The sequence below is a fragment of the Heptranchias perlo genome, chromosome 11 (genome assembly GCF_035084215.1).
Source record: "Heptranchias perlo isolate sHepPer1 chromosome 11, sHepPer1.hap1, whole genome shotgun sequence".
Taxonomy (NCBI): Eukaryota; Metazoa; Chordata; class Chondrichthyes; order Hexanchiformes; family Hexanchidae; genus Heptranchias; species Heptranchias perlo.
The window spans coordinates 31,688,911-31,715,514 of NC_090335.1; the positions used below are offsets into that span (position 1 = coordinate 31,688,911).

The 26,604-nt window shown below is 42.8% G+C and overlaps 1 protein-coding gene across 13 annotated transcripts in view; it reads left to right on the forward strand.

Annotated features, from left to right (window-relative positions):
• Nucleotides 1-26,604, forward strand: part of dmd (dystrophin) — a 1,591,310-nt gene that overhangs the window by 1,419,088 nt on the left and 145,618 nt on the right. For all 13 annotated transcript variants that reach the window (XM_067992781.1, XM_067992785.1, XM_067992782.1 and 10 more), the window contains 3 exons: nt 447-567; nt 4,943-5,211; nt 15,901-16,047. In XM_067992781.1, coding sequence (XP_067848882.1) covers nt 447-567; nt 4,943-5,211; nt 15,901-16,047 — 537 coding nt within the window. The remainder of the gene's footprint in view (nt 1-446; nt 568-4,942; nt 5,212-15,900; nt 16,048-26,604) is intronic.

The window sequence follows — 26,604 nt, forward strand, 5'->3', positions numbered from 1 at the left end:
TTCCCTTCTTTGTAAAGTGTGGCAATAGAGATGAAGCATGAAGCCAATCGGCTTACTATGAGCAACATATTTTACAGAGCGAGGGGAAGAGGAATACATTCAAAATCAAGAGTGAGACATGAAACTCGACCAGATTCAGTTGCTCCATTAACTTTTACTTTGGGTAAATGTATTTTAAAAAAAAAAGCTCAATTTTAACTACTTTCTTCATAGTTATTCGGAAGGTTTTTCCCCATCAGGTTAGATTTTGGAGAAAGTTTTCCAGTATGATTGGTGTTGCATGGTTATATAATGTAAGCTACAAAATACACAATGCAATACATCTGCAGTGGTACAATTCCTGTAGTATGAATATTATTTTTCTGCTTCTCTGACTGATGATTATGTTTCAATACTTATTTTAGTGCTTGCAGAAGTAAAGAGATAATGTGCTTTTCTCCTTCTAGACTTTCAAGAGAGAGTTGAAGGCTAATGAACCAGTGATCATGAGTGCATTGGACACTGTGCATCTGTTCTTGGCTGATCAGCCTATCGAAGGACCTGAAAGTCTTTTGTCACCACCGAAAGGTAATTACTCAAATTTGTGTTCAGAATCACCGGAATGATTGGTTATTGGCTATTTAGTCACTGCTGTGTGATTTGCTGAAAGCGAATTGGTAGTGTTCAGTTAGGGACAGTCATGCTCGATAGTGGATCTCTTAATGATAAAATAAGGCTCGGCATTCCCCCCAGGCCCAAATGCATGGGGTTAAATAATTTGCTATTCTTGCTGCTCCAAACTATTTTTTAAAGAAGGATCCCACACAGCATCGGGCTCAGTCGGTTTCTGCTGCTTTATTTCATCAAGTTGTTTTACATGTTTGATTACTCACTAAGGCTGGACCATTAAAAACAGTGAGATTTGAGAAAAATAGTGTGATAGATTCCAATACTATTGGAAATGTATGGAGCTATGATTATCTTTTTTACAGTGAAATACACTGCTTGAGTGTGAACTTTCAGAAAAGGAAGTTCTGCTATGGATGGTAATAAACAGCAGAACCCCCAGCCTTGCTCCCCCTCCATGACCCTGGAATGGTGAGACCAATTGTGGTCTAACACAACCCAGCAGAAAGCAAGGATCGGCGTGGTCCGTATGGCTCAGTGCCAGACCAGGTATATGATTCTCACTGGAAATAGGTGAGACGTGACAATTGCATCACCTGAAGGATCTCATTTGGTACTTAGGGGTTTTTATTTTTCATTTTAAAATTAAATGTATTTTTGTAGAGTCCTGTTAAGCTTGATTCTTATAGTCTATATATTTATATATGTCTACAGGGACATAGAAGGTACTGATTCCATCATGTCTGTCCTTCAGTTGTTGCATTGTTTCAGCACATTTTCAACAAACTTCATAAATTTCCTGTTTTTTATTGGACAATGGGTTCCATTTTAATATGAGCCTTCTCTGAGTTGCACACATGTCCCATTTACTCATCTTTAGGAATTTTTTGGTGAATTTCTTTTCTGTTCAAAATTAAGTATAGCTGTGTGAGGGAATGGAATACTGTCCCCATTTGACACCCAGTATCAGCATCATTCTTGGGTCAGTTTCCACTGGTCAGCTGCAGGATAAAATGCCATCTACTCTATTCCAACAATGTGCCTCTCTACAACCCCAGGAGAGTGGCCCCTCTGCAAGAGTGGGAATTTTTCCGTTACCAATTATCCTTTGCTCTAGTGGCATATGCCATTGTGCAAATTGTGGACAGCTTTATGTTGTGGGAAAGCAAACTGGGTTGAGAGTACCCAAACTCATTTCACATCAGCTCCTTATAGTCTGCAGTGAAAAAGAGAGGCTTTTCATGCTTCATTCTGGTTGGATTTGAAGCTAGCTGCTAGAGATGAAGAGACAGTGCAATAACTCATTGTGCCAGTCAGGCCTCACACCTCAAGATCTTAAATGTGCTTCACCAAATTTTAAATGGCAGAAGTATCCCCTTTCATCAGACCTTGGGTTCAGTTTGAATACTCCACTGCTTAACAAAAATGTTGCAAAATATTAATACATTTTGTAAGATTATACTTTATGTTTACTTGTGTCTTAAGCATCTAGTTCTAGATTCAGAATTAACAATAGTGCATAACAAATTAAACAACTGTGCACTACAAATATAAGAATATTCAGGTTAAGTCCATGGTGTAGGTCAAACATCTCACGTGAAGAATCCCAATTGAGTGGAAACTCTTTTTCACCAGACCCTTTCTATTGACATTGATCCACCTTTCCTCAATACCTGTGTCTGCAGATCTGATGTAGCAGATGCTTAGTGATGTATCCCAAAGGTGGATGAGCTAATCGTGCACATAGAAGCTGTCAATGAGAAACCTTGTATAATCCACCCCTAACCATCTGTTATTTGATTTGGTATGTATGGTGCAATAAAATTATTTTATGCTGCCATGGTTGCTGTAACAAAATATTCTACGCAGAGTGATGGAATTTGGATTCACGACTTGAAGTCCCCAGAAGGCAAGTTCCTGGGCTAGAACATCAGTGGATAGCAATGAATGGAGCCAAAGCACCATCACTCAAGTAGCATCAATTGGTGCATCTCTTGTGTACCTCCTAGCCATCAATCACAGAGCAACATTGCAGAGGCCTGAGAGCAGGCCATTATTTCATCCCTCTTGACAGGGGAGCTCAAGTGCAAAAGATGAAATGATAAAAAAGGGGGACTTAATGGCACAGTGAATTATCACTCTCCCCTTTTCTTTGTGGGACCTGGGTTTGAATACAGCTCAGATGGACAGGATAAGTCTCCTCTTTGTTGACCGTTCTTTGCAGTCTAAGTGAAATGAGTTTAGATAATGACAATCAGTTCTTAGGGAGTACAAGTCCACAGCACAAAACTGCCCTTAATTTGATGCTAATTGATACCAGATTGTCTCTATTACACAGAAAGATAGCTGCTGTTTTTTCCTTAAATCATCAACAATAGATGTGAGCTGCTGGAAGTACAAAATTCTAATGCTTACTGTCATACTAGAAAATACACATGAAGACTAGCCACTCGGGTAAAGTACCAGGCGGCGCCTGGTGTCTGCGGAAAGGTCGGCCGGCATGAGCAGCACCTTCATACGAGATGAGGAGAAGAACTGACAACAAAAAAGTTGGACGTGTGGAAATTATAGTTTAAATATTTTAGCAAGTTGTGTGTTTTTTTTTCATTCTGCCCACCATAAAACCTGCAGAAAGGAGCCACTACCTCTGCGCTAAATTTCAATGATCGTCAAACCTGGGGGTGCAACTTATACACCAATGTGAACTTCAAATTCTGCTGGCCAGCTGGTGCAGCTGGATCCCACGGTAAAAGGATTTCTTCAGCTCTGTCATGGTGTCGGGTTCAACAATTTGTTCGCACCAGTTAGTCTGATGGTGTCATCATGGTTTAACTAAATTTGTACTTTTGAGGAACTTTTGGGTCAGATCCCAGAGCAACAAACAGTGAAACTACTTCAGAGCAGCTGTATTGGCAGCTGGATAGATTGGGCTTCAGCATTTGTCACTGCAAAGTATTGAGATATGCTTTTAATTGGAATGCTTTAATAAACTTGTTTGTTGACAGTTTTTCTCCCCATCTTGTCTGAAGATGCTGACTCATGCTGGCCTACCTTTCCACAAACACTGGGCACCTCCTGGTACCTTACCGGAGTGGCTATTCTTCATGTGTGAATCGAGGAAATGACTGTGGGCGTGCTATTTGACTGTGTGTGGCATCACAGCCGAGCCTAATCCTGTCCTCATCCAAATCCATGTATATACAATTTCCAGTTGCTGGACAGTGATCAAGAGTGAGAACCCTGATTAACATTTCATCTCCCCTGCCAAGGAATATTAAGTTCAATTGTCAAGAACCCTACTGCAATCAAACATCTTGTGCTTTTCGATTCAGGGTTGTAGCCTTCAAAAAAAAAGTGGGTATATTCCCTCCACTACACCCCTGTATTTAATCTAATCATGTGTGGCCCACTCATCAGTTGTGACACAGGGATATGTGCCCCTGCCCCACAAGATTGGCCATTCGTGCGGTAGGCCATAAAGATTCATTGCACCCTATAGAGTAAGTGCAAACCAAGAGGACTGGCCAATGTTCACCTCAACAATGTACCAACAAAGTATACAGCTGCTACATTGTTTGGTTGTTGTGGACCCAGGAAGTAGCCCTGATCAGAATTTTATGGGGTAGATTTTGCAAGTTAGTGCTCCTGGCGCAGAACTTTGTGGGACAGGAGGACGTATTAGGAATTCTGATTGACGCTCAGTATGCCCCATAATTGTTGGAAAATTGTGCAGGTGTGCTGACCTCTGCGCCAAATTCCCGATATGCCATCCTGTCATGTGGAGCTCTGAGCTGGGAGCACTAAATCATAAGTATCAACCCTACAAGCCAGTGAGTATCATATGATTATATGATCCAGTAAAAAAGTGAAATGATTCCTTCTCATGATGTATAATCTTATGTCCCCATCCTCTTTCCCGAATGTGATGTGTAGCCAGTAGAAACAATTTATCTTCAAAATGCAGCAGTTGGTGGCAGTAAGGAAAATTTTCCATTGGATGAGAGGGATTTAAACTCAAACAGCAAAATATAAAACAAAGGTCTTAGAACACACATCTACCCATCATTTGTTCTCTACACCAAGCTCCCATTTTAGCATAACAATGTTTATAGAGTGCTTTTAATGTAGAAAAACGACCCAAAGTGCTTCACAGAAGTGTAATCAAAAAATAGACACCAAGCCAAAGAAGTAGATATTAGGAGGGGTGACCAAAAGCTTGGTCAAAGAGGTGGGTTTTAAGGAGGAGAGGGGATAACATCATAAGTAATGGTATTAATTCCCCACACCTTTTATGAGCTTTAGTGTCTTAAAAGAATTCTACTTACTATTTATGCAGAAAAAACACCTGAAGAGAATGCCCAGAAAGTTGCCAGAGTCATTCGGAAACAGGCCGAGGAGGTGAAAGTGGAGTGGGACAAGCTGAGTACTCGCTCTGTTGATTGGCAGAAGCGAATAGATGAGGCCCTGGAGAGGCTCCTGGAATTACAAGATGCAATGGATGAATTGAACCTCAAACTAAGACAGGCCGAAGCGATCAGAGATTCGTGGCAACCCGTGGGGGACCTGCTGATAGACTCGCTGCAGGACCATATTGAAAAAGTCAAGGTAAATGGCAACAAATCAACGTGCAATGTGAAGGATAGTTTGGAAAGAATATACCATGTTGAGTTTTTTGTCCCATTGCATTCAAATCTCACACGGTTCACAAAACTACTAAAGTTTGACAGGACCCACTATAAACCATTAGTATCTCGTGCAGTCATATTTACAATGGTCGGGTCAAACGGTTGTCCCACATGTTTGTGCTATTGGCCTAGTTCCTTCAAAGCTGTATTTCCTAACATCAGCTTCTGATCTTTTTATTTAACTTTTGGGAGGTAAGAATGGAAGGAAAATTCTGTGCTAGTCACCGTGAACAACGTTAGTGCTAGAGAATGCAGCATTTTCTTTGCCCTGAGCGTCAGAACGGAATACTCCCGATCAGTTATGACAAGGGCTAGATGCAGATTAAAGCTTCCTGAGCTTGAGGGGTAGTGAGCGGTGCACTGGGGTAGTGCTATCATCGCTGAGATCTAACTTCAAAGGGCTGATTTCAACAAATTGCACTCCCAGCAGTAAACCTCGCCCACTGGGAGTTTACAACAGGAAATTGTGGGCCCAACTCTGTGTCAAAATTTGTAAAATTGGCCCTCAAATCTGGTACAGAAGCATGGTAAGCAATCTCAGTCAGTTCCTAGTGGGTGCAGATCAACAGGAGAAAATTACCCATAATTTGACAGAAATCAGCACGATGCAGTACGGCAAATTCGAACGCCACACTGGTGTAGTAGGAACGCTCTCTGAAGGTAAGCGTTATTGGTAGTAGGAGCAGCTATTGGACAAAACAGAAAGATCATTTGTTCTCCTCTCCAGTTTTCCCCTCTCCCCTCTGCTGGACAGATTGGCCTCGATATTTACAGGTAGGCGGGGAGGGAGTGGGGGTGACTTTTAGTGGCCAAGAAACCCAAAAATATGGCAAACGTATTTTCACCATTTCCCGGCCGGCAGCTAGCCAGATTGAGAGGCTGGCCAACGGTCGGGTAGGAAGGCCTGCGGTAGAAGGCTGCAGCTGGGGACTGGAGAAGGAGGCGGGAGGGAGAGATCGTGGGTCGGGGCCCTGGAGATCGCGGGGAGGGGTCCCAGAGATCATGGGGCGGGGTCGTCGGGTCGCGGGGAGGGGTCGTCGGTTCACGGGGAGGGGTCGTCAGGTCGCGTGGTGGGGTCGTCGGGTCGTGGGGAGGAAGCTCTGTCACAGCAAGTTAGCTTGGGAAACCGGGGGGAAGCACTTCTGCTTCTCCTGGTGCACAAGCAGTGCTGGATCCTGCCTTTAGCTGGCGGGTTTCCCCTGCTAATGAGGCTGCTAAAATCTGAGGCGCGCAGCCTCATTAACATATTTAAATTACTGACATGCCTCTCGAGAGCAGGTTACTCGCCCACCCCGGTTAAACCGGGATTAGACGCGTTTGTGCCAGGTTGGGGTCGGGTTTCACATTTTTAAGACTTTAATCCCCCCCTCCCACTGCCCGTCTCCTGCCTGTCCTGTGGGTTAATATTTCCCCCATTGACTCCCTTACTGAGGTACAGTTCCATTGGTGCCAGGCAGCATGCATTAGCCTATAATCCTGTGTGAGCTATGACAAGCTTTTCAACAACAGGAGGCATTACAAAAATCATCCAAAAATATAAATTTTAAAATAGAACCGAAATGGGTAGTTGATACACGGGTTCCTCTGGACAGAAGCCAACACTACAAAAGTACTATTGGCATTCATTTGATAGTCTCCATGCAGCTGCATAGTACCTGCAACTATCTGGTACCTCACCCCTGTGATCATTCTATACAGTGAGTGTCATCTGTCTATTCAACCATGAGGTTAAGGAGGCGATACCACAGCCGAGCAAATTTTGTCATGATCCGAACATCCTCATGCACTTTCCTGCTGGAGTCACTGGATTGGTGGCTCGCTGTCAAATTTTGTTTGATAATCACTCCTGTGAAGTGCCTTGGGACGTTTTATTATGTTAAAGGCGCTATATAAATGCAAGTTGTTGTTGATGTCAATCAAGAGTAGGGAACCCTGGTTGATTTTTTTTCCTCTTGGGATTTTTAAGTCAAATGCAGTCCCCTGACTATTGCCTCAGCTGGGATCAACTAACTCAACATAGGTGAAGGATCAAACCTGGGTCCTTCTTGCTTTTTATTGCTCTTTATGCAGCAAGTTGTTGTGATCTGGAATGCACTACCTAGAAGGGTGGTGGAAGCAGATTCAGTAGTAACTTTCAAAAGGGAATTGGATAAATACTTGAAAAGGAGAAATTTGTAGGGCTATGGGAAAAGAGCAGGAGAGTGGGACTAATTGGATAGCTCTTTTAAAGAGCCAGCACAGGCACAATGGGCTGAATGATCACCTTCTGTGCTGTATGATTCTGTAAGTGTTTGTGGGAACTATGCCCACTCTTTGAAGTGTCTATTTTTTTTTGAACGATAGCCCTCTTCTCAGAACATACTGCTTTTCCAAACGGCTAATTATCCACAGACTTGGGTATTCTGCTTGTGCATTATCTTCACTGAGGTAACCAGTAAATTATATATGAATAGCCATGGCCCAAAGACAGATTCTACACTGATCACTGCTGTCCATTTAGAACAGTGACCATTGAAAAATAACTTCTGATCCTTATTTTGTAATCTATTATTAATAGTCCCCTAAAATATATCATTATTCAAGCATGAAATGAACCATTAACTAAGGTTACTTTATTGCTCATTAGGTTCCAAAATATTATTTCATTTAATACATCTAGTGACAGCAACTTGACAGTTTTTCAAGTTTTTTTTGGTTGTTTTATGTAAACATATCACATTAAGTGAGCAGATGATAGTCCATGAGACAAATGACTTTAGCAACAGGACCATTATTATCAACAACTAAATTGAAGTTTCATAGGAAAGATGTGCGTTAGCACTTCTAATGCTCCTTGTACTGTTTTACTAAATCAAGCCATTGAGGTGTATGTCATTAATAAGATTTTAGAAGACTCATTTAGGTAGTGTTGCTATCAGGTATTCAGGTACCATAATAGCAATTTTATTGGAGCATAAGCGAGTCAATGAGCGAAATAGAATCAATTTATCAAGTTGGTGAGAAGGCGCACTATAATTAGTCAGGGACATAGGGAGAGTCTCACAGAATAGAAATGAGACCGACTCATTAGTTAGGTTGTTGCTTGACTTTGAACACAGAACCTCAACTGATGAAACAAGAGTAATTCGACCCAGCATTTGTAAAACTGATTTAACAAAAAAACATGCTTAAGTAGGCATGTAAACAAACAGGTTTTGTTCCCATAAATGTTAACAATCAACATGAAAGCAGCACTGAAATCATAAAGCATATATTCAAAGACTCGTTTTACTGCTTTCATCTAGTAATCATCACACAGCCATGGATTTCATTTAAATTAAAATCCCAAAAAGGTAGAAGAAGGATGTTGTCCCAGCATTGAAGTCTTTGAAGTTGCTGTTTCATAGTGCTATCTCCAAATTACGGTACTGTCTTGTTATCAAGATTCAGTCTTAGTAATGCTCCAACATAGAGCAGAATGGAGTGATGGAACTTGGGTCTACACTTGTAGTTTCCCACATGTTGAGCTTGTGATTTCAAATGTGCCATCCTGGCCAGTTGCTGAAATGAGGGCAGACACTTCCCCCATAAAAAGGAGAATCAGTAGTAGCTCCATTAAAACTATCAGCCTCATGGTTTTTGCTTTTATGCTCTGCATCCTGGGATAGCCCTTTATAATAGCATTCCCTTACTTTTTCTCACTGAAAATTGTGTCCAATTCTGAGCACCGCACTTTAGGAAAGATGTGAAGGCCTTAAAGAGGGTGCAGAAGAGATTTACTAGAATGGTTCCAGGGATGAGGGACTTTAGTTACGTGGATAGAGTGGAGAATCTGGGGTTGTTCTAAAAGCAGAGAAGGTTGAGAGGAGATTTGATAGAGGTATTCAAAATCATGAAGGTTCTAGACAGAGTAGATAGAGAGAAACTGTTCCCATTGGCAGAAGGATCAAGAACCAGAGGACATAGATTTAAGGTGATTGGCAAAAAAACCAAAGGCGACATGAGGAAAAACTTTTTTATGCAGCAAGTGGTCATGACCTGGAATGCACTGCCAGGTGGGGTGGTGGAGGCAGATTCAATTGTGGCTTTCAAAAGGGAATTGGATAAGTACTTGAAGGGAAAAAATTTGCAGGGCTATGGGGAAAGGTCGGGGGAGTGGGACTAGCTGGATTGCTCTTGCATAGAGCTGGTGCAGGCTCGATGGGCCAAATGGCCTCCTTCCGTGTTGTAACCATTCTATGATTCTATGAATAGTGAGGGAGGAAGAGGACACCCATGCTAAGTTCTAGTTCTGGTGACATTTCACTGTTGGACAATCCACAGATGGAATCTCATAGAGCAGCTGGTCTTCCACAGTGGAGGTAGGCTGCAGATGGCCTCTGACTCTGTGATGAGTATTATTGACTTAAAGCAAGGAAAGGGTTAATTGAAGAACTTAAGACAGAATTGTTGAACTTTTTTGGAAACTTTCAATTTAGGGCTGCTCAAATTACAGTAAGGTGAACTTACATATGTATCTCTGAGTTAGAAGATTATGGGGTCAAGCCCCACTCCAGGAATTGAGTACCTAATCTAGGTTGACATTTCAGTGCAGTACTGAAGGAATATTGCATTGTTGGCGATCCCATCTTTTAGATGAGTGTTAAACCAAGGCCCTATCTACTTCTTGAAGTAGATGTAAAAGATACCACGGCACTTTTTTTGAAGAAGAGCAGGGTGTTTGCCTGGTATCCTGCACGAAACTTATCCCACAATCAACTTGTCTGCTTGAATCTTTAGAACTACCTATGGGATCAAGGTATCCAAGAAAAGGGGTCAGAGTCTAGTCTCAGGCTAACTTGCCTTCTGGGCTCAAACAAAAATGTAAGAGCTGATGGTTCTCCAGAAAGACAAACAAGTCTTTCCCTGGATGCTGCCAACTCCGGAAACTGGGCAAGTCAGTATGTTTGTGACTGCTGCACCAACAGGTGGAGGGCAGTCTCACTCCCACTCTCTTTGTCAAGCTGCAATCGTACCAACATCTCAAACCAAAGATTATGTTCAGAATTTAGCTGGGGAAGAGAATATGGTGGCAGGTGCTGTCCTGAACTAACTTAGGGCAGGTGTTTCACTTGAGAGAGTAAATTGTGAGATGACTGAGAGTGTCTGTAGCAAACTGACTTGCCCTGTGCTATGGTCTACAAGTGTTAGCCTTACTGCCTTTAGTTCCAGAGCTGAGGAGGGGATATTTGGGAATATTTATCCAGGATTCTCATTCCAGATTATTATTCATTTGCCTCTGCTGGTTAAGTGTACATGTGTGGCCATTGGGTAAAGGCAAAGTCAGGTTTCATTGTGCTGTCTACAGTTGAATAGCCTGACTTCACTGAGTGTTCAAGCTCTCTCATGAAGAATGGTCATTTGGGATACCAAGATGATTGCTGAATGGCCACTAAACTGCAATTGATTCTGTAGGAGAAGGGAGAAACGAGCAGGTGCTTTTATACAGCTTACATTTTTAATCTTCATTTATCGGAAGAGTGACTTCAGGGCATCACCCCCCTTTTATTTGCAGTCAGTGCCAACAGCACTAGGCTCTGCTGTAGAATGTTGAGGCCCAGTTGCTGAGTCAGTGGAAATGTAGGATTTTGTATATTTACTTTCATGAACCTGGTTCCCTTAATCCAACAACTTTTTTTGTAGACCCACAGTAAACTTAATCAGATTTCCTACGGCTAGGCACCGGGAAGCCCCAGTCAAAATCAGACCTTCCTGGTGACTAGCGTTCACAGATTCAGCAAGTTTTCCATGGGGTTGCCGCTGTTTGCGTGAGGCCCTCGCATCAGGAGCCGGCAGCACTAATATCCCACCGGAACCAATATAAAAGCAGCTTATCACGTCCTTTGTTCCCTGAGCCTGGTGGGGTGGTGGGGGGGGGGGGCAGGGAGCGGGTGGGTGGGGAGGGGGTGCGGAGGTGTGTCTTTGTTCAGTGGAGCGCAGCTGACGGTGAAAGCCCTGTGTACCTCCTGCTTGCTGTGCTTCTATAATATAAACGTGTTTAGTAACTCTGCAGGGAAGCAACAAGACCTTCTAGCACTGAGGGGAGGTTGTGTTCTTTTCCAGGCCCTAAACCTTTTATTTAAGCTGCAGAATTAATAAGAATTGAAGTATTGTTACGTGCTCACTACTTGCTGCGTTTTAAGTTTTTTAATACAGTCTTCATGAAACTGTATCCTAGTGTAAAAAAGAATGACCTTGAACAGGTTAAAATCCCACATTTGAATTCGATGTTAAAGTGAGTTGTAATTTGAGTTGACATGCACCACTGATGCATCAGATTTAATCAGAATAATAATTTACAGAGACCAAATAAGTTTACTGTAGCTTGTACCCATCTAGAGGATAGAACTGCTGGAATTTTGAGCTGTTCCATTGCACTTAATAGCTTTACAAAATGGGAAAAACATAACTGTAGTCCTGGTTTCATTCTGTCCAATGCAGTGCATCGCATCGCATGTGTACATTACCAAGTGATCTTTAGAGAATTGGCTGGGCAAAGCTATAAATGAGCAGATAAATAGGAATTCTATGACAAATTCTTTTTCTATGTAAAATCAGATTTTAAAAACAATTGTCCCATTTTATTGCATACACTCAGTGTATGAAAATCAGGCAGGATGGGCAATCTGTTTCGTCAGATCACTGCCAAGGCGACGAAGGTGAAAATTACCCCCTATATGATTACAGAATCAAATTTACAGTGCATTCAAATATTTATACAATACAAACATTGAGATCCAACCCCTTACTGTGAAGTGCCTTGCAATGTTTTACTATTTTAAACAAGCTATATAAATGCAAGTCGTTGCACAGTATTTCTGACCAGATCGAAATGAAGATGCTGTTAGTCATCACATCATTATCACTTTGTAATTTTTTGTCCTCCAATTTTCTTCCCCTTTCTCCTCTCCTGAAGATATGGGGATGAAATTGGCCTTCAGCGATAGCGCAAAGCGGGCGATGGCAAATCAGTAGCCCATTTTACACCCCGCCCAACCTCCTTCTTCATTGAAACGGGCTGCCGATTCATTAACGCCCGTTTTGCGCTATCGCCGAAGGCCACTTTCACCCTCATGAACTGTTGCTGGCGTATCTCTCAGGGTAACAATTTTGGAGGGAAGGGAGGGGAGGGGTAGGAACTACAGTTGATTGCAGCACACCCAGGTTAGGGAGGGAAAGAAAGAAAAGGAATTATCCTGCACCTGGTTGCTAGCCAGGCACCACTCTGAAAGTGGGTGTGAGTGTAGATGTTGAATGAGAACAGGATCCACCTCGGGTGTGATATCCCCTCACATTCACATCATGGCTCCCACATCAATATTGGCCATTTGACTGAGATACCCTGTGGAAATGTATCCCAGGAGGGAGTCAATGCCTGCAGGAGAGAAGGGGTATTACAAATTCAGATCTGCCCTCGATCAGATCAGCCATGATCTTGTTGAGTGGCGGAGCAGGCTCGAGGGGCCGATTGGCCTACTCCTGCTCCAATTTCTTATGTTCTTATGATACCTTCTCTTGCGTAGTGGCATTAGTCATTCCCATAAGTGGTCTGTGTGACTTACATTTATGTATCTACTTGTATGGTAATATAACCTGGGAGAGTAACAGCAGAAGACCTTTGTCACCTGAACCAGATAACTGTGTCTTTTGCATGTGTTTCTCTATTCTCTCCAAAGTGGGACCAAGTTAACACTAGATGAGGTCAAATTTGATTCGAATCGTTAGCTGCTTTATTCCACAGTAAGGTGAAATGCACACAGCATTGAGTTCAATCAGTACAACTTATATTCACGTATTCTACAAAATAAAGAACGCACAACGCTACCTCTGCTTTGGTGGGTTGTCTCACTTTACTGAAACAGAATGATCCCTCTGTAATAAAAGCAAAATACTGCGGATGTTGGAAATCTGAAATAAAAATAGAAAATGCTGGAAATAGTTAGCAGGTCAGGCAGCTTCTGTGGAGAGAGAAACAGGGTTCAGGTTATAGGTTGATGACCTTTCATCAGACTATAATTCCTCTGTATCCTATCCTACAGCCCAGGGAAGAGCCTTTCTCCCTGCAGCATTCTGTCCTTTTTAACCTTCTCACAGTACTCTCTGCCTGACTCACTTTTTGGTGTTTGTGTTTCTTTTTAAAAGCCTGACTCCAGTGTCAACTTTTGTGTCAAAATTGACTACCCCCACATAAGAGCAGAGTCCACCAGCCTAACTTGGCAATGACCCCTATTGAATTCCAATGAATAGGATCGTTGCAGCAGCAGTGATGTGACCAGTCGCTGGAATGTCAAATTATCTTTCACTGTCTCCAGGTTACTGGTTTCAGATGCTCTGTCTGAAACCTAGTACACACCTCTCAGTGCTAATGCTCTGTGAATTTAACGCCTTTAAAGCAAGCTTTAGCTTAAAGGCGCATTTTTAAATAACTCATAAGTTAGATCTTTTTCATGTAAAAATGGTAAAAGGAAAATCAGAAGCACAAGAGACTAGGGGAAAAAAAAGAAAAGTTGCACCTGCCCCATCAAGCAGGCCATTGTTCCATCTGCTTAGACAGTACATCTGCTCGATGATTTCTGGGCCTCATCACTTGATCTGATCCACTTTAAAGCTGCCTTTGCCAGAATGTATTGAGCTGCTATTGACTTGTTTCAAAACAAGCCTACTCAAATTCAATGATGAAACCTTTTGATGCACCGTAGCCCGGAACTGAGTTTTGCCAAATCATTTTTACCTGAGAGAATTTTGTCAGCCTGCAACTGTTGTCAGCTGCTTTCCGATTCATAACAATTGATTGTAGCAACTTTTCAGGATAACTTATGTAATTGTTTGGATATTGTTATCATGTTGACAGCAATGGCTTATTATTGATGCATGTATAATTTCAGTGTTTCATTTTTGTCTTTAAGCCTCGATAAGATTAACTGACATGCATCTATTAAGCAAAACACTTATTGATACATCAACATCTTGCATTTATATAGCACCTTTAACGTAGTAAGCTGACCCACTGCTCTTTTTCCTGCTTAAACAGAAAAAAGCATGTTATTAAGAGCGTGGATTGTTTAATAAAATGTCATTATCTTTTCCGTTTTTCTGTTTAAGTAGTAAACACTGACCATTTTGTCACGTCAGTTGAGATATGCGGTTAATAGTCAGATAACAGACTTACCATCAGCAAGCATTGATGAGACTAACTATATAAGGCCTTCAAAAATTCTTCCCTCATATTTCCTATGAAAATAAAGAAGTTCAGGTTAGGAATAGAAATAAACTGAGTTGCGTTTGTTTGAAAGTGTTGCTGGGAATTTAATTTGAGCATGTGCTTTGTAATAAGATGCAATCCTTCCTTGTGACGCTCCAACTCCCCTTGTGAGATGGCCTTCAGATAATTGGGATGGTCTGCCATGGCTCCTCCCTCTGCTGCAGTGAGTTTGGTTTTGGATCTACTTGACCTCTGCTCTGTAGCCATCTTAAAGAACAGACATCCAGGTTTCATAACACTGTTATTTTTCACCTGTATTTATGACAATGAGGCTTATTCCCCGGGACGATCTACTACATTAAAGGCGCTATATAAATGTTGTTATTATTACGTCTCCCTTGATTGTAAGTGTCCTTGGGGTAAATTTTAACCTTACGAGTGGATGGGTTGGGGGTGGGCGGGAAGGTAAGAAAAAAAGTAAAACCAACCTCCAATCTGCCCACTTCCGATTTTAACGGAGGCGGGTCAGTCGGTGAAATCTTTTAAGGAGGCTGCAGGCCTCCATTTTAACAGTCCTTTTATTTTTAGCTCCTGGGGACCGGGATTCCTGGGCCTTCTCTACATACCACGTAAGAGGAGACGAGAAGGCCCGGCTCAGCAGGTAAGTGCCATTATTGCACTGCTTGTGGGCCAGGAGGAGCAGGAGTGTTTCGTCCAGGCCCAACAAGGTACCTGCTGCGATCCTACACACATGATCGGCCTCCTCCCCCTCGCCCCACACCCAACGATCTCCGACCCCCACTCCCCCGCGATCTCCGACCCCCCCCATGATCTCCACCCCCAACCCCCCCACGATCTCTGACCCCCCCCACGATCTCTGACCCCCCCCACGATCTCCGATCCCCCCATGACTTCCGACCCCCCGACCTCCAACGGCCCGAATGACCCCTGACCCCTCCCGATTACCCCAACCCCCCGATGACTGACCCTCCCGTGACCCCCGATCTCCCGATATTCGACCCCCCCTCGATGACTGACCGACTTCCCCCGACCCTAACCACACACCCCCCCCCCCCCACCCACTCCCCGATCTAAGACTTACCTGCTGCCATCTGCTCCCTGGCTGCTGTCCTGTCTGACTGACTGACAGACAGCCTGTCAATCTGGCTGGCTGTTGGGCAGGAAACCTACAGAAAGAAATGAAAGATGTCCTTACGTCAAAATCGTAAGGACCTCCGGGAAATCTGTACTTCCAGGCTTCCCGTCAGGAATCCTGGCCCTCTTCCCGGCTGCCCATTAAAATTTACCCCTTGTCTTTATTATGTATGGTGGCATTGTAAATAAGACATAAAATACAACATAAAAGTTTTTTCTTTCTTTTGGATCCAGGCTTTCAGAGCAGAAATCGCTCCTTTGAAAGAGAATGTGACGCACATGAATGATCTCGCCTGCCAGTTCATGCCGCCAGACATCCAGCTCTCTCCATACAATCTAAATCAGCTGGAAGACCTGAATACACGGTGGAAACACTTACAGGTGGGTCTGTCGCCTGAATTCCTAATAGCAGCTCCTCACGTTGGTGGCAATTTTTCTCTAGGTCCACAATAAGAGAGCCAGATTTATCAGTGTAAACACAGGGAGCCACGGCACAGATGCCTGTCTTCTAGAATTTAAAGTAAACAAATGTCAGCGTAAAGACACCATTGAGAAAGGCCCATCAAATCCATTTCTTGCTCTTGTATATTGAAAGACAGAAATTTATGCGAGTGCCCTTATAATTGTTGATCATTAATGCTGATGTGAGGAGGTTTACAATGAAGGACGTCATAGCTGTTATGTATTACAGGACATTCTGTGTTGGAGAGGTTGGTATTGGCTTTTCTAACAGACCGCTGTTTGCAAATGCATGGCACAGTTTTTTTTCTCAACAATATTATTTACATTTTTCTACTCTCTCTTTCTCTTATGTTCTGAAAGGCTTGAATCCTTGCTGGAAATAGTGTTCCAAAGGCACAGGTCTTCTGTAACACCTTACCTAAGTTGTCATTATTCATGCTTGAGCTTTGAGAACATATGATGGCAGGCTATTGGACACAGGGAGTATCATTGCCTAGGCTGATCCTGTTCTCACCTCGCCCTCACCCATGTTCACACTAGTAGCAGAGGTTAATGGATAATAATCGGAGGGGGAGGGGACATTTGCACGATTTTCACATTTCTTAATCCAGGGAGCACTAAAGCCTGACAAGGTCAGCTAAGTTTGCACAGAATAGGGATCAAAACTGGGATCTTCCTGGCCTATATGGGTTGCTACTCACTTGTGTAACCAGCTGAGCCATCGGAGGTGTACCTTTACTACCAAGCTGGTACCTTCCGAAATGATTGGGGTAGGTCTGTATAGGGAATAATTAAAACTGCATCGATGGCATGTAAGGAGGCAGGCTGGAATACTTCAGCCAATCAGACATAAAACATGCCACCTTCACCCTCCAACCGCAAGCCACTTTGCATTCATACTATCACCAGCAGCTAAATTGAAACCACCTTTTCTGCTTTTGTGTACTGCCTCTGATGGCACTTTGTTTTCTGTTTAATTTGCCAGCAACTCTGGAGCTACCATTGGTGGCAAACTGAATATAAATGTACTGCAAAGCTGTAACAATATGTGCTATCTGATCCCTTTTTATAAATAAGCTATTAACACATTGGGAAGCTTTTGTTAAGTGACATTGGGTGATTAATGGCGCAAGCTTCAGGACATAAAGATAGATACAAGGTTACCTTAAATCACTGGAAGTGTGTTGCAGCTAAATAAAACCCTTGTATAAAGACTATTACAATCAGAAATGTTGGCTTATAGCAATACGAAATCTGTCAGCTAAAATTCCTGATTATCGCAGGCTATACGTAGGGGATTTGAGGTGACCTTGCACCTTCATATCCTGAAGTCTGCTCTATTAATAATTAAAGACACTTGAAGGAATGTGAACAATAACAATAAAAACTTGCATTTATATGGCACCTTTGTATATTGAAGGCGCTTCACTGAGACACAAAGGGGGGAAAAGATGGCATATGCGTGTTTCTGCAGTCACAAATATAAAGAACTTGACCTCCAAAATTCAGAAGACGTTGCAGAAGCAGATTTCCTCAGGTCTTGCAATCTGCCGTTGGATTAAACACCTCATATTGCAAAGTGCATAGAGCTGGTTCCATGATCCTGTGTGCTTAGATTATGATACACCTTATAGACATCCAGAACTATCTCTGCTGTAATATTTTCAGATCTGAAAACGCCTACAGAATTATCTGCTTCCCTCCTGTTTCACCTAGCGCAAATCTGCACGTCCAATAGTTTGAATGGACGTCATGTCAGTTTCGGGCCCACTCTGTGCCTTTCATGACACAACAAGGGTGAAATGGGTCTTGGGCAGTTGCACAAAAGCGGGCAACAGCGAATTGCCTGCCTGTTTTACACCTTGCCTAATGGAAAAGAAAACTGGGCAGCACGTTTATTGGGCAGCCAATTCGCTGTCGCCCATTTTCCTCTATCGCCAAAGACCAATTTCGCACCCAGTGATTCCCAGGCTGGTTCTGAAGCACTTGCTGAAGTAGATTTTAATGGCTCTGCTGGAATGCCTCAGCATACTATAATATAAATTGAGAAAAGTGATACATGGAGATTCGCATCAGTAATCTCAAGATCCGATCAGTAAGATAGAGTTGGTCCGTGCTCGTGTAAACTTGCGTGTGTTCATCAGTATGTTTTACACGTCTTAAAATCTTTCCAGTATCTTTTTTTCTCACCACTTCAATTTAACTTCCCCCTACTTCAAGACGTTCCTCACCAGAAACATTACAGCAGCCAACTTGGTCCGAGACCTTTGTCAGTGCATAAAGGTGGGCTCAAATGTTATACCTTCCTACTTTCCTTCTCTTCTCAGGGTTGGAATGTTGCAGTTCTCTATTTATAGCGCACTGGCTAATATTAAAACTTGTGTAAAGTTTTTATGTGCTCTTAACATAACCCCTAGTGGGGAAGTGCATACCCTTTGTGTACCTTCTTCCCACAGGCAATACAGTGTTTGAGAATTACAGGCAGAAACTTGCATCCTACTGCTCCATCACATAACACACTGACTGCACCAATACACGTATCACTACTCTGCCTTTGTTTTTCATTTTGCTCACCAATTTTCTCTGCCACTTTCCTTCATTCCACCTCCTCTTCTAAAGGCATTGCTTACTGGTCAGGATACAAGGTTCAAACTCCAGGTTTGACAGTGTGCGTCAACTTGACCGTGAGGGAACATCATAGCCAAGCCCAATCCTGTCCTCACCCAATGTCTACACAAGTCCATTTCCAGCAGCGGTTGCTGGCTAGCGCTTAGGAGTAAGAACCGTGGTCAATTTCACCTCCTCCTTAACCTAGGGACGCTGAGGCAAATTGTAGCACTCCTACCAACACTCTGCCTGAGATCAGCTAACTCAGCACAGAGTAGGAATTGACCAGAACCCTCCTTCTCGACATGTCTCCAGCCTTTGACACGGTTGACCATACCGTCCCCCTTCCACGCCTGTCCTCCATTGTCCAGCTGCATGGGACTGCCGTCACCTGCTTACATTCTTATGTGTCCAGTCATAGCAGAGAACCTCCTGCAATAGCTTCTCTCCCCGTTCCCGTTGCCCTGGAGTCTGCCAAGGATCTATCCTTGGCCCCCTCCTATTGCTATCTACTTGCTGCCCCTCGGCGACATCATCCGTAAACACAAAGTCAAATTGCACACGTACGCTGATGACAGGCAGCTCTACCTCACCACCACCTCTCTCGACCTCTCCACTACATCTGATTTGTCACGCTGCTTGTCCAACATCCAGTATTGGATGAGCAGAAATGTCCTCCAATTAAATATTGGGAAGACCGAAGCCACTGTCGTCGGCCTCCGCCACAAATTCCGTTCCCTAGCCACCGACTCCATCCCTCTCCCTGACCACTGTCTGAGGCTGAACCAAACTGTTCACACCCTCGGCATTTATTTGACCCTGAGCTGAGCTTTTGACCCCACATCCTCTCCACCACCAAGACTGCCTACTTCCACCTCCGTAATATTGCCTTTCTCCACCGCTGCCTCATCCCATCTGCTGCTGAAAGCCCCTGAGAGCTTTTGTTATCTCTAGACTCAACTATTCCAATGTTCTCCTGGCCGGCCTCCCACCTTGCACCCTCCGTAAACTTCAGCTCATCCAAAACTCTGCTGCCGGTATTCTAACTCGCACCAAGACCTGTTCACCCATCACCCCTGTGCTCGCTGACCTACAGTTGAGAAAATTCTCATCCTTATATTCAGATCCCCCCATGACCTCACCCCGTCCTGTATCTCTAACCTCCTCCAGCTCTACAATGCTACGAGAACTCTGCGCTCCTTCAATTCTGGCCTCTTGTGTATCCCCAATTTCCTATGCCCCACCATTGGCGGCCATGCCTTCAACTGTAAAGACCCTAAGTTCCGGAATTTCCTCTGTAAATCTCTCCACCTCTCAACCTCTCCTCCTTTAAGATACTCCTTAAACTTACCTCTTTTCCAAGCTTTTGATCACCTGTCCTGATATCTCCTTGTGTGGCTCAATGTCAAATTTTGTCTGATTATGCTCCTATGAAGCACCATGGGTCACTTGACTACGTTAAAGGCACTATAGTTGTTGGTTTCTATGTCTTATCTATTTGCTGGATAAGCTCACTAGCAGATATCCGGTTTTTGATATGGTCCCAAGGCAGCATTCCTTGGCATAGAAGTTGAGACGTGTACTAACCCCTTGATGCTTTGGTCTGCACACTATTTCATGCCTATTTTAGAAACTAGCACTTAATACCTCACCACACTGAAGTAGAAAGCCAAATGATTTAATAGAGCAGCAATTTAGCAATATAGTTAGGCTCAGGCATGACATGCTGTAAAACCTATTGGTGTACAGAGTAAGAAATTGGCCCTGAAAGTCATCATTATTTCTGAAAACACTCCAGACTATTTACTGTTGTGCTGAGAGAATAAACTTGACATGTGGCAGACGTCTATACAGCTAAGACTCCATTACCTGAAATTCTTTGTTCTCCAGATAATCTGATGTTTCCTATGCATTGTGCACAGGATAAATAGAAAACACATCTTCTTGATTTTTTCAGAAAACACTGCATCTCCCCAGTGATGTGAATGATTGAAAATCCACTGCATTGACAGTCTGATGCCTCTGCAGCATAGGCAACAAGCTAGCATTTATAAGTAACCTTGTCCTTGAAGTAAAGAATATAAAGTTGAAATTCTTGACTGGACATTGCCTTTTTAGGACCTTCTGTACAGTAGAATTAATCTTGTCTTTGGGGCATGTCCAAGAACATGACCTGCCATGTTCTGAAATGTTTGGGTGGGTTAAAGAATGCAGTTAGTTAGGTCAATAAAGCTGGTGATCTTTATCAAAGGTGTGGAGCATTACAAAGAAAAACAAGACATTTTTAACCTTTTAAGTTTGGTGTTCTCACTGTAAAGTTATCATTATCCATTTCCTGATGAGAATAGTTTGAAATGTTGTTGCAATGTTCTCCCCTCAGCAGCAGAGGGAGCTCTCTGTGAAGCTGGAGCTCACTGCTTTTCGTCTGCACTGCTCCTTCAGGCTGTTTTTACTCATCTGGCTCCGATGAGTTACTGTTTCTAGACTTGCTTCATTTCTTAAATGTACAGGTACGAGCTTGCAGGGTACTCGGCTGGAGCTCTTTTTACTCCTCCTTCCTGTTTGCTTTGTTCCCATCCTGTCATCCTGTCTCTGCTGCTTTTTTAAAAAAAGAAATGAGAAAGGAAACCTTTCTGCTCATCTTTCAATCCTTTTGACGCGTTTTATTGTTCTTGGCCAAAAAACTCAACATTTTTTCCCTTTATCCTCTTCTCTACGCTCCCCTCCTTTCCTAAAAGGCCTCACTCATACTGAGTCTGATTGTATTGGAGCTGGTCGCCTCACCCCAATAGCCATGCTTCACATGTCAGCAGCCTTTCTTGGCCACGGTGAGAAATCGTTGCTGAACCCAATCCTGTCCTTGCCCCGATAATGATCAGGAGCAGGAACCTGTCTTGATTTATTCCCTCCCGAGCTGGAAGAGACGCTGCAAATCACTTAAGGAGGTTGGAATGTGAAATGAGTGCAGAAGTGAGGAGTAAAGGAGGTGAACATTTATTGGGTAGGCTATATTGATAGGACAGTGTTGGAAAGAGAGGAATTCAAACTACCCTGTAAACTAGTAACAGAAATCAATTGATTTTAGCTATAACCTGATTTTTGTTACTAGTTTAATAAACCACACATGTAACTTCTTTCTCAGGATTTTTGCCAGAGCAATTCAATTGCAAAGCAGACGTGTGACCCTTACTGTTCACTGGTTGTTGTATATCCATCTTGTTCATATTGTAATTAAAAAGTACAGCAAAACCTCTAATATCCATAGTAAAATTTAGCAATGATTACAGATAAATCACAGAGGTGAAACATTATCAAGGATAGAGATGTTAGTGTGCGTAACGTTTGGTCATTTTTATTACATTTAAGCAGCTATGGCCTTGAAACAATGCTGCACACTAACACTATTCGATGTTTGTGTGAAGTTCCTGTGTCCATCATTTTAACTAGACATTAATCCATTTGAAATAAACTGGTTAATGCCTCTGTTAAGACAGCTACAAAAACATTTTCATATGAAAATGTTATAGGTTTGAACACGAGTGTTGCGCAGCCTAATTTCCAGGCACGAGTTAAGTTTTGTCTTCATGTTGAAAATAACTTTCCCCTGGGGGAATTGAATGTCTTTGGAGGACACACAAAGCTTTTTGTGTCCATCAAATTGAGAGATGTTAAATGTGAGAGTGAGAAACATTTCCACTTTTGTTGTCTAGTGTTGACGTCAAGTGTTCTGGCTCCTGTATGTACCGTGGCCAGATACAGATTAAAACTCTCTTTGCCCTGCCTCAACAATGTACGTTAGCCCCAAGCTGAGAAGAGCTCACTTTACTGCAACAGTATGACATTTCCAGTTCCCATACCAACCATTCTTTATGTGACTGTTCATCTAATGCCAATCCTTGCCAAATTATGTTTTTTGTGCTCATGCCAACTGGAAACTGAACTGAAGCTACCAAAATTTGTTCCTATCAGAATTCTAATGCTTGTGTTATGTTGAGTACTGGATCTAGGGGATTAGCTCAGTTTGCCCCAATTCCTACTTTTCTGGATTGGAAGATCCTAAGCGGTGAAAGATAAGTACTTTTCTGACCCTCTAGGCAATCAAATTGAGCTGACTTTTACCAAAAAGTCTAACGTGTTTGTGGTCACTTTGGCATTTTTGCCACTTTTCATCTCTTTTTATGTTCAGCTATCTTTATCGGTAAATTTTAAAATTTTTCACAGATCTCTTCTACTTATGCCCCTTTTTGTTGAATCTCATACTGTGCCAGTCCTTAAAGCTTTGTCCCCTCTTTCTCCCAGTTACTGAGGACTCTTCTTGCACTTGCTCATGTTCTCTCTCTCTGTTTCACACACATAGTGAGTTGCTGTTCTCTCTTTCTCTTCCAGCCCTTATTTGCTGAGGACTCTTCATTGTCCAAATCAGCTTCTAACGAGCAGGAGAGCAGAAGGCAATTTGGACGTACAGGGGGTGAATTTCCTTGCTGTTTTGGGTGTATTTACCGTGTAGGAACAGTGCAGGAAATTTTTTTAGCAACAGCACTTGGGTGAACGCTGTGTTTTGCTGCTTGTGCACCATCAAAACTCTTTCTCTGAGTTCCCTTGAACTTTTTGAGCCTTCCCACGATCCACCTGTCAAGTCACCACTAGTCTCATTTGTATATATCAGAGTGAGAGCTAGTGGTGGAGCTGCCCTGAATTTCCTGGGTTTCCATTGCTATTGTAGTCCGGATAAATTAGACTGAGATAAATGAGGTGCAGCAGCTGATCAAGGCAGAACTGAGGAGTTTGTGAGCTTGAAGAGTCTGGAAATTTTATATTGTGATTCCTGCAGTTTGGAAACATTTTTTGAACCTCTTCTTTCTTTCTTGCGTTTTTTTCTGCAAAGACCTGCATTTGGTTCTAACTGTCACTCACAGGGACAGAACGCTGGAATATTTTTGGACTCCACCCGTCCTGTAGCCAGTTTTGTGTTCTTCTCCTGGATGAGTCCCTGCCCTTTTGCTGTCTGAGTACAGATGGTGTCTGTGTAGCCATAATTCTGTATAAGGACAATAAAATATTGCTAAGACATGCAGTGAAGTTAGTAGACAGTGAAGGAATAAGACGGTGAAGTTAAAGGGCCAATCACCGTTGCTCTTTTATCTGTTTGCTGCTGAAGAGTGCAGGTTGAACTGCCTTTTTAAAGGTTGCACAGAAGTTTCCAGGTAGTTCAGCAGCTGATACCCACATTACACAAGTTCTATACCAATGACTGCACCAAGCAAATGCAAGTGAGCAGACTCAGGAAACCAGCCCGTGACTCCCTCAGCTGGCCACCGGTGGGTGCAATTTTTTAAAAAGGGGCAACAGCGGTGTAACTCATGCCAAGGAAATTCTAGGCCATATACAAGATAGAATGGAGGGCAGTTTGGGCTCGTTGTCCTGAACCTGGAGTGAATGTAATAGTGCTTCAGAAGTATCCTAGACACCTCCATTTGGTTCAGGGAAGTGGGGTAAAGAGGTTGCTAAATCCCTCCTGCATGTGAAAATAGAAATGTGCTTCCCTACATACAAAGTGCTGCATGACACACACTGCTTTCTTCTAGGTTGTTAAAAAGCCTGCATGTTAATGTTATGAGCATCAAATCTGAGTCCCCCATTGGTTTTAGTAGTTCTGCACCCATTAAGATCTCTTGTCGTGATTAAATAACTTGTGGGTGAATTTCCTGTATTTTTATGCACACATGGAGTCTGCACTGCAAAAACAATGTGACTCTTCAGGCCCTGTGGTTTGCTGTTTGTTTAATGTTCTGTTGAAACCTATCAAAACAGATAAAACATTTCTACAATATTACTTTGAAAACATCTTGTATAAAAGTACAGAGAAATCGCGGTCCTGGTCCAACAACTAGGCATTAACAACAAAAGAATGATGGCAGAAAATGATCCATGAAATTAATATGTGGCATTAAAAATTGAAGTTAGAAGAAATGATTTTTTTCCCCCTTCCAAACTCAGCCCACTTACTCCTCTTCCCTCATCTCCTGACGATGCTAACTTTCGCTAGGGTGCAGTTCCATGGGTGTTAGCAGTGTTTCGGTATAACTTCGGAGTATTCATTCTTCATGTGAGAGCCTAGAATGTGAATGTCGACATATTGCTTTATCATGGGGTCATCAAAGCCAAGATCAAAGCTTTTCTCACCCAACATCCATTTGGGATCATTGGTTAGCAATCAGGATGGAAAGAAAGGCTTTCTTTTATATAATGCCTTATCATTGTCTCTCATAAATGTCTCATAGCAGTCCACATGTATTGAATAACTTTGAAGTGCTGTAGCTGGTAAATGCAGCGGCCCTTTTGTGTGCACTAGATCCCACAAACGGCAGGGTAAGATGGTCTGTTTATCTGTGTTTGGTGGCTTTCATTGAGGACTGTTGCTGAGGATACTAGGTCAAGACTCTGCTCTTTAGATAGTGCCACGGTAAGTTTAATAAAAGCAAAATACTGCGGATGCTGGAAATCTGAAATAAAAACACAAAATGCTTGAAATACTCAGTAGGTCAGGCAGCATCTGTGGAGAGAGAAACAGAGTTAATGTTTCAGGTCGATAACCTTTTGTCATGGTAACTAGGCAGGCCCTGTCTGCCTAGAAAAGGCAGACAGGGCCTCAATTTAATGCCTCATTGGAGGGGTAGCACACACATTAAAATATCCCCTCAGTGCTGTACTGGAGTGTCAGCATAGGTTATATAGTCAGGTCCTGGAGTAGGAATCGTAGCTCATGTATTCCCTTTTCTTAGCCCAGCACTGCTGAGGCAAATTGGCATGGCCCAATAGCTGCCCTAGTTTACCTCCTGCAGACTGGGAATTGGACCAGGGGCACTCAGGTCTTGGTGTCGTAACAGAGTGAAGAAGTGATTTATAACAGTTTGTTAATACTGGAAGGTGCTTTTTGTGGAGTTTGGCTTGTCAATTAGTTCTGATGTAACAATGGAATAACATGGAGGATTTGTGACTGTTGAATGAAACAATGCATTTTATCCACCAGCATTTTTCAAGGTTAGGATCATGTAATAAGTTCTATTGTTTTGTGAACTATAAATCACATGATTGCATATCTATCAAGACCTTGCAGTTAATGGCTTTACTCTTACCTGCCACAACGCATCCAGCTCATTTCCTGTAATGGTTCTCCATCTGTGTCTGTGTAGTCATCTCCAGCATGTCCCTCTCATTCCTAATCAGTGTCTCCAGGGACAAAAGCATGGGGACAGCTTCCATATGTATGGTAATGACATCTAGTTTACCTTCCAGCACCACCCCCATGACTCCATGACTGTTGCTATGCTGTCCGACTGCCAACCCGACATCAGTCATTAATGAGCTAGGACCTCCTGCCAAACACACCGGCAAGACCAAAGCTATCCTGATTCATTCTTGCCAGAAGCCTCATTTTAGCCCCTGATTCCATCCCCTTCCCCAGTTTCACAGATTCAGGCTGAATCCGACAGTGCACAACTTCTGTCCTGCTTGACTTTGAGATGAATTTCAAACCCCTTATTGAGTCAATCACAAAATTGCCTATTTCCACCTCTGAAGTAAATAGGGAAAAACTATTTCCACTGGTCAGTGAGTTGTTTACTAGAGGGCATAAGTTTAAGGTGAAGGGAGAGATGAGTAGATTTTTTTTACATCGAGGGTTGTTAGCACAAAGAATGATCTACTTAAAAAAAAGGGAAGTGGATAAGTATTTGACAAAAAAAGAAAAGCCAATTGGGAAGGACAGAGGAATGGGACTTAGTGGATAGCTGTTTCAGATAGTAGTGTAGGCGAGATGGGCTGAATGGTCTCCTTCTGTGCTGTAGATCTCTTTTATTCTGTGAACGT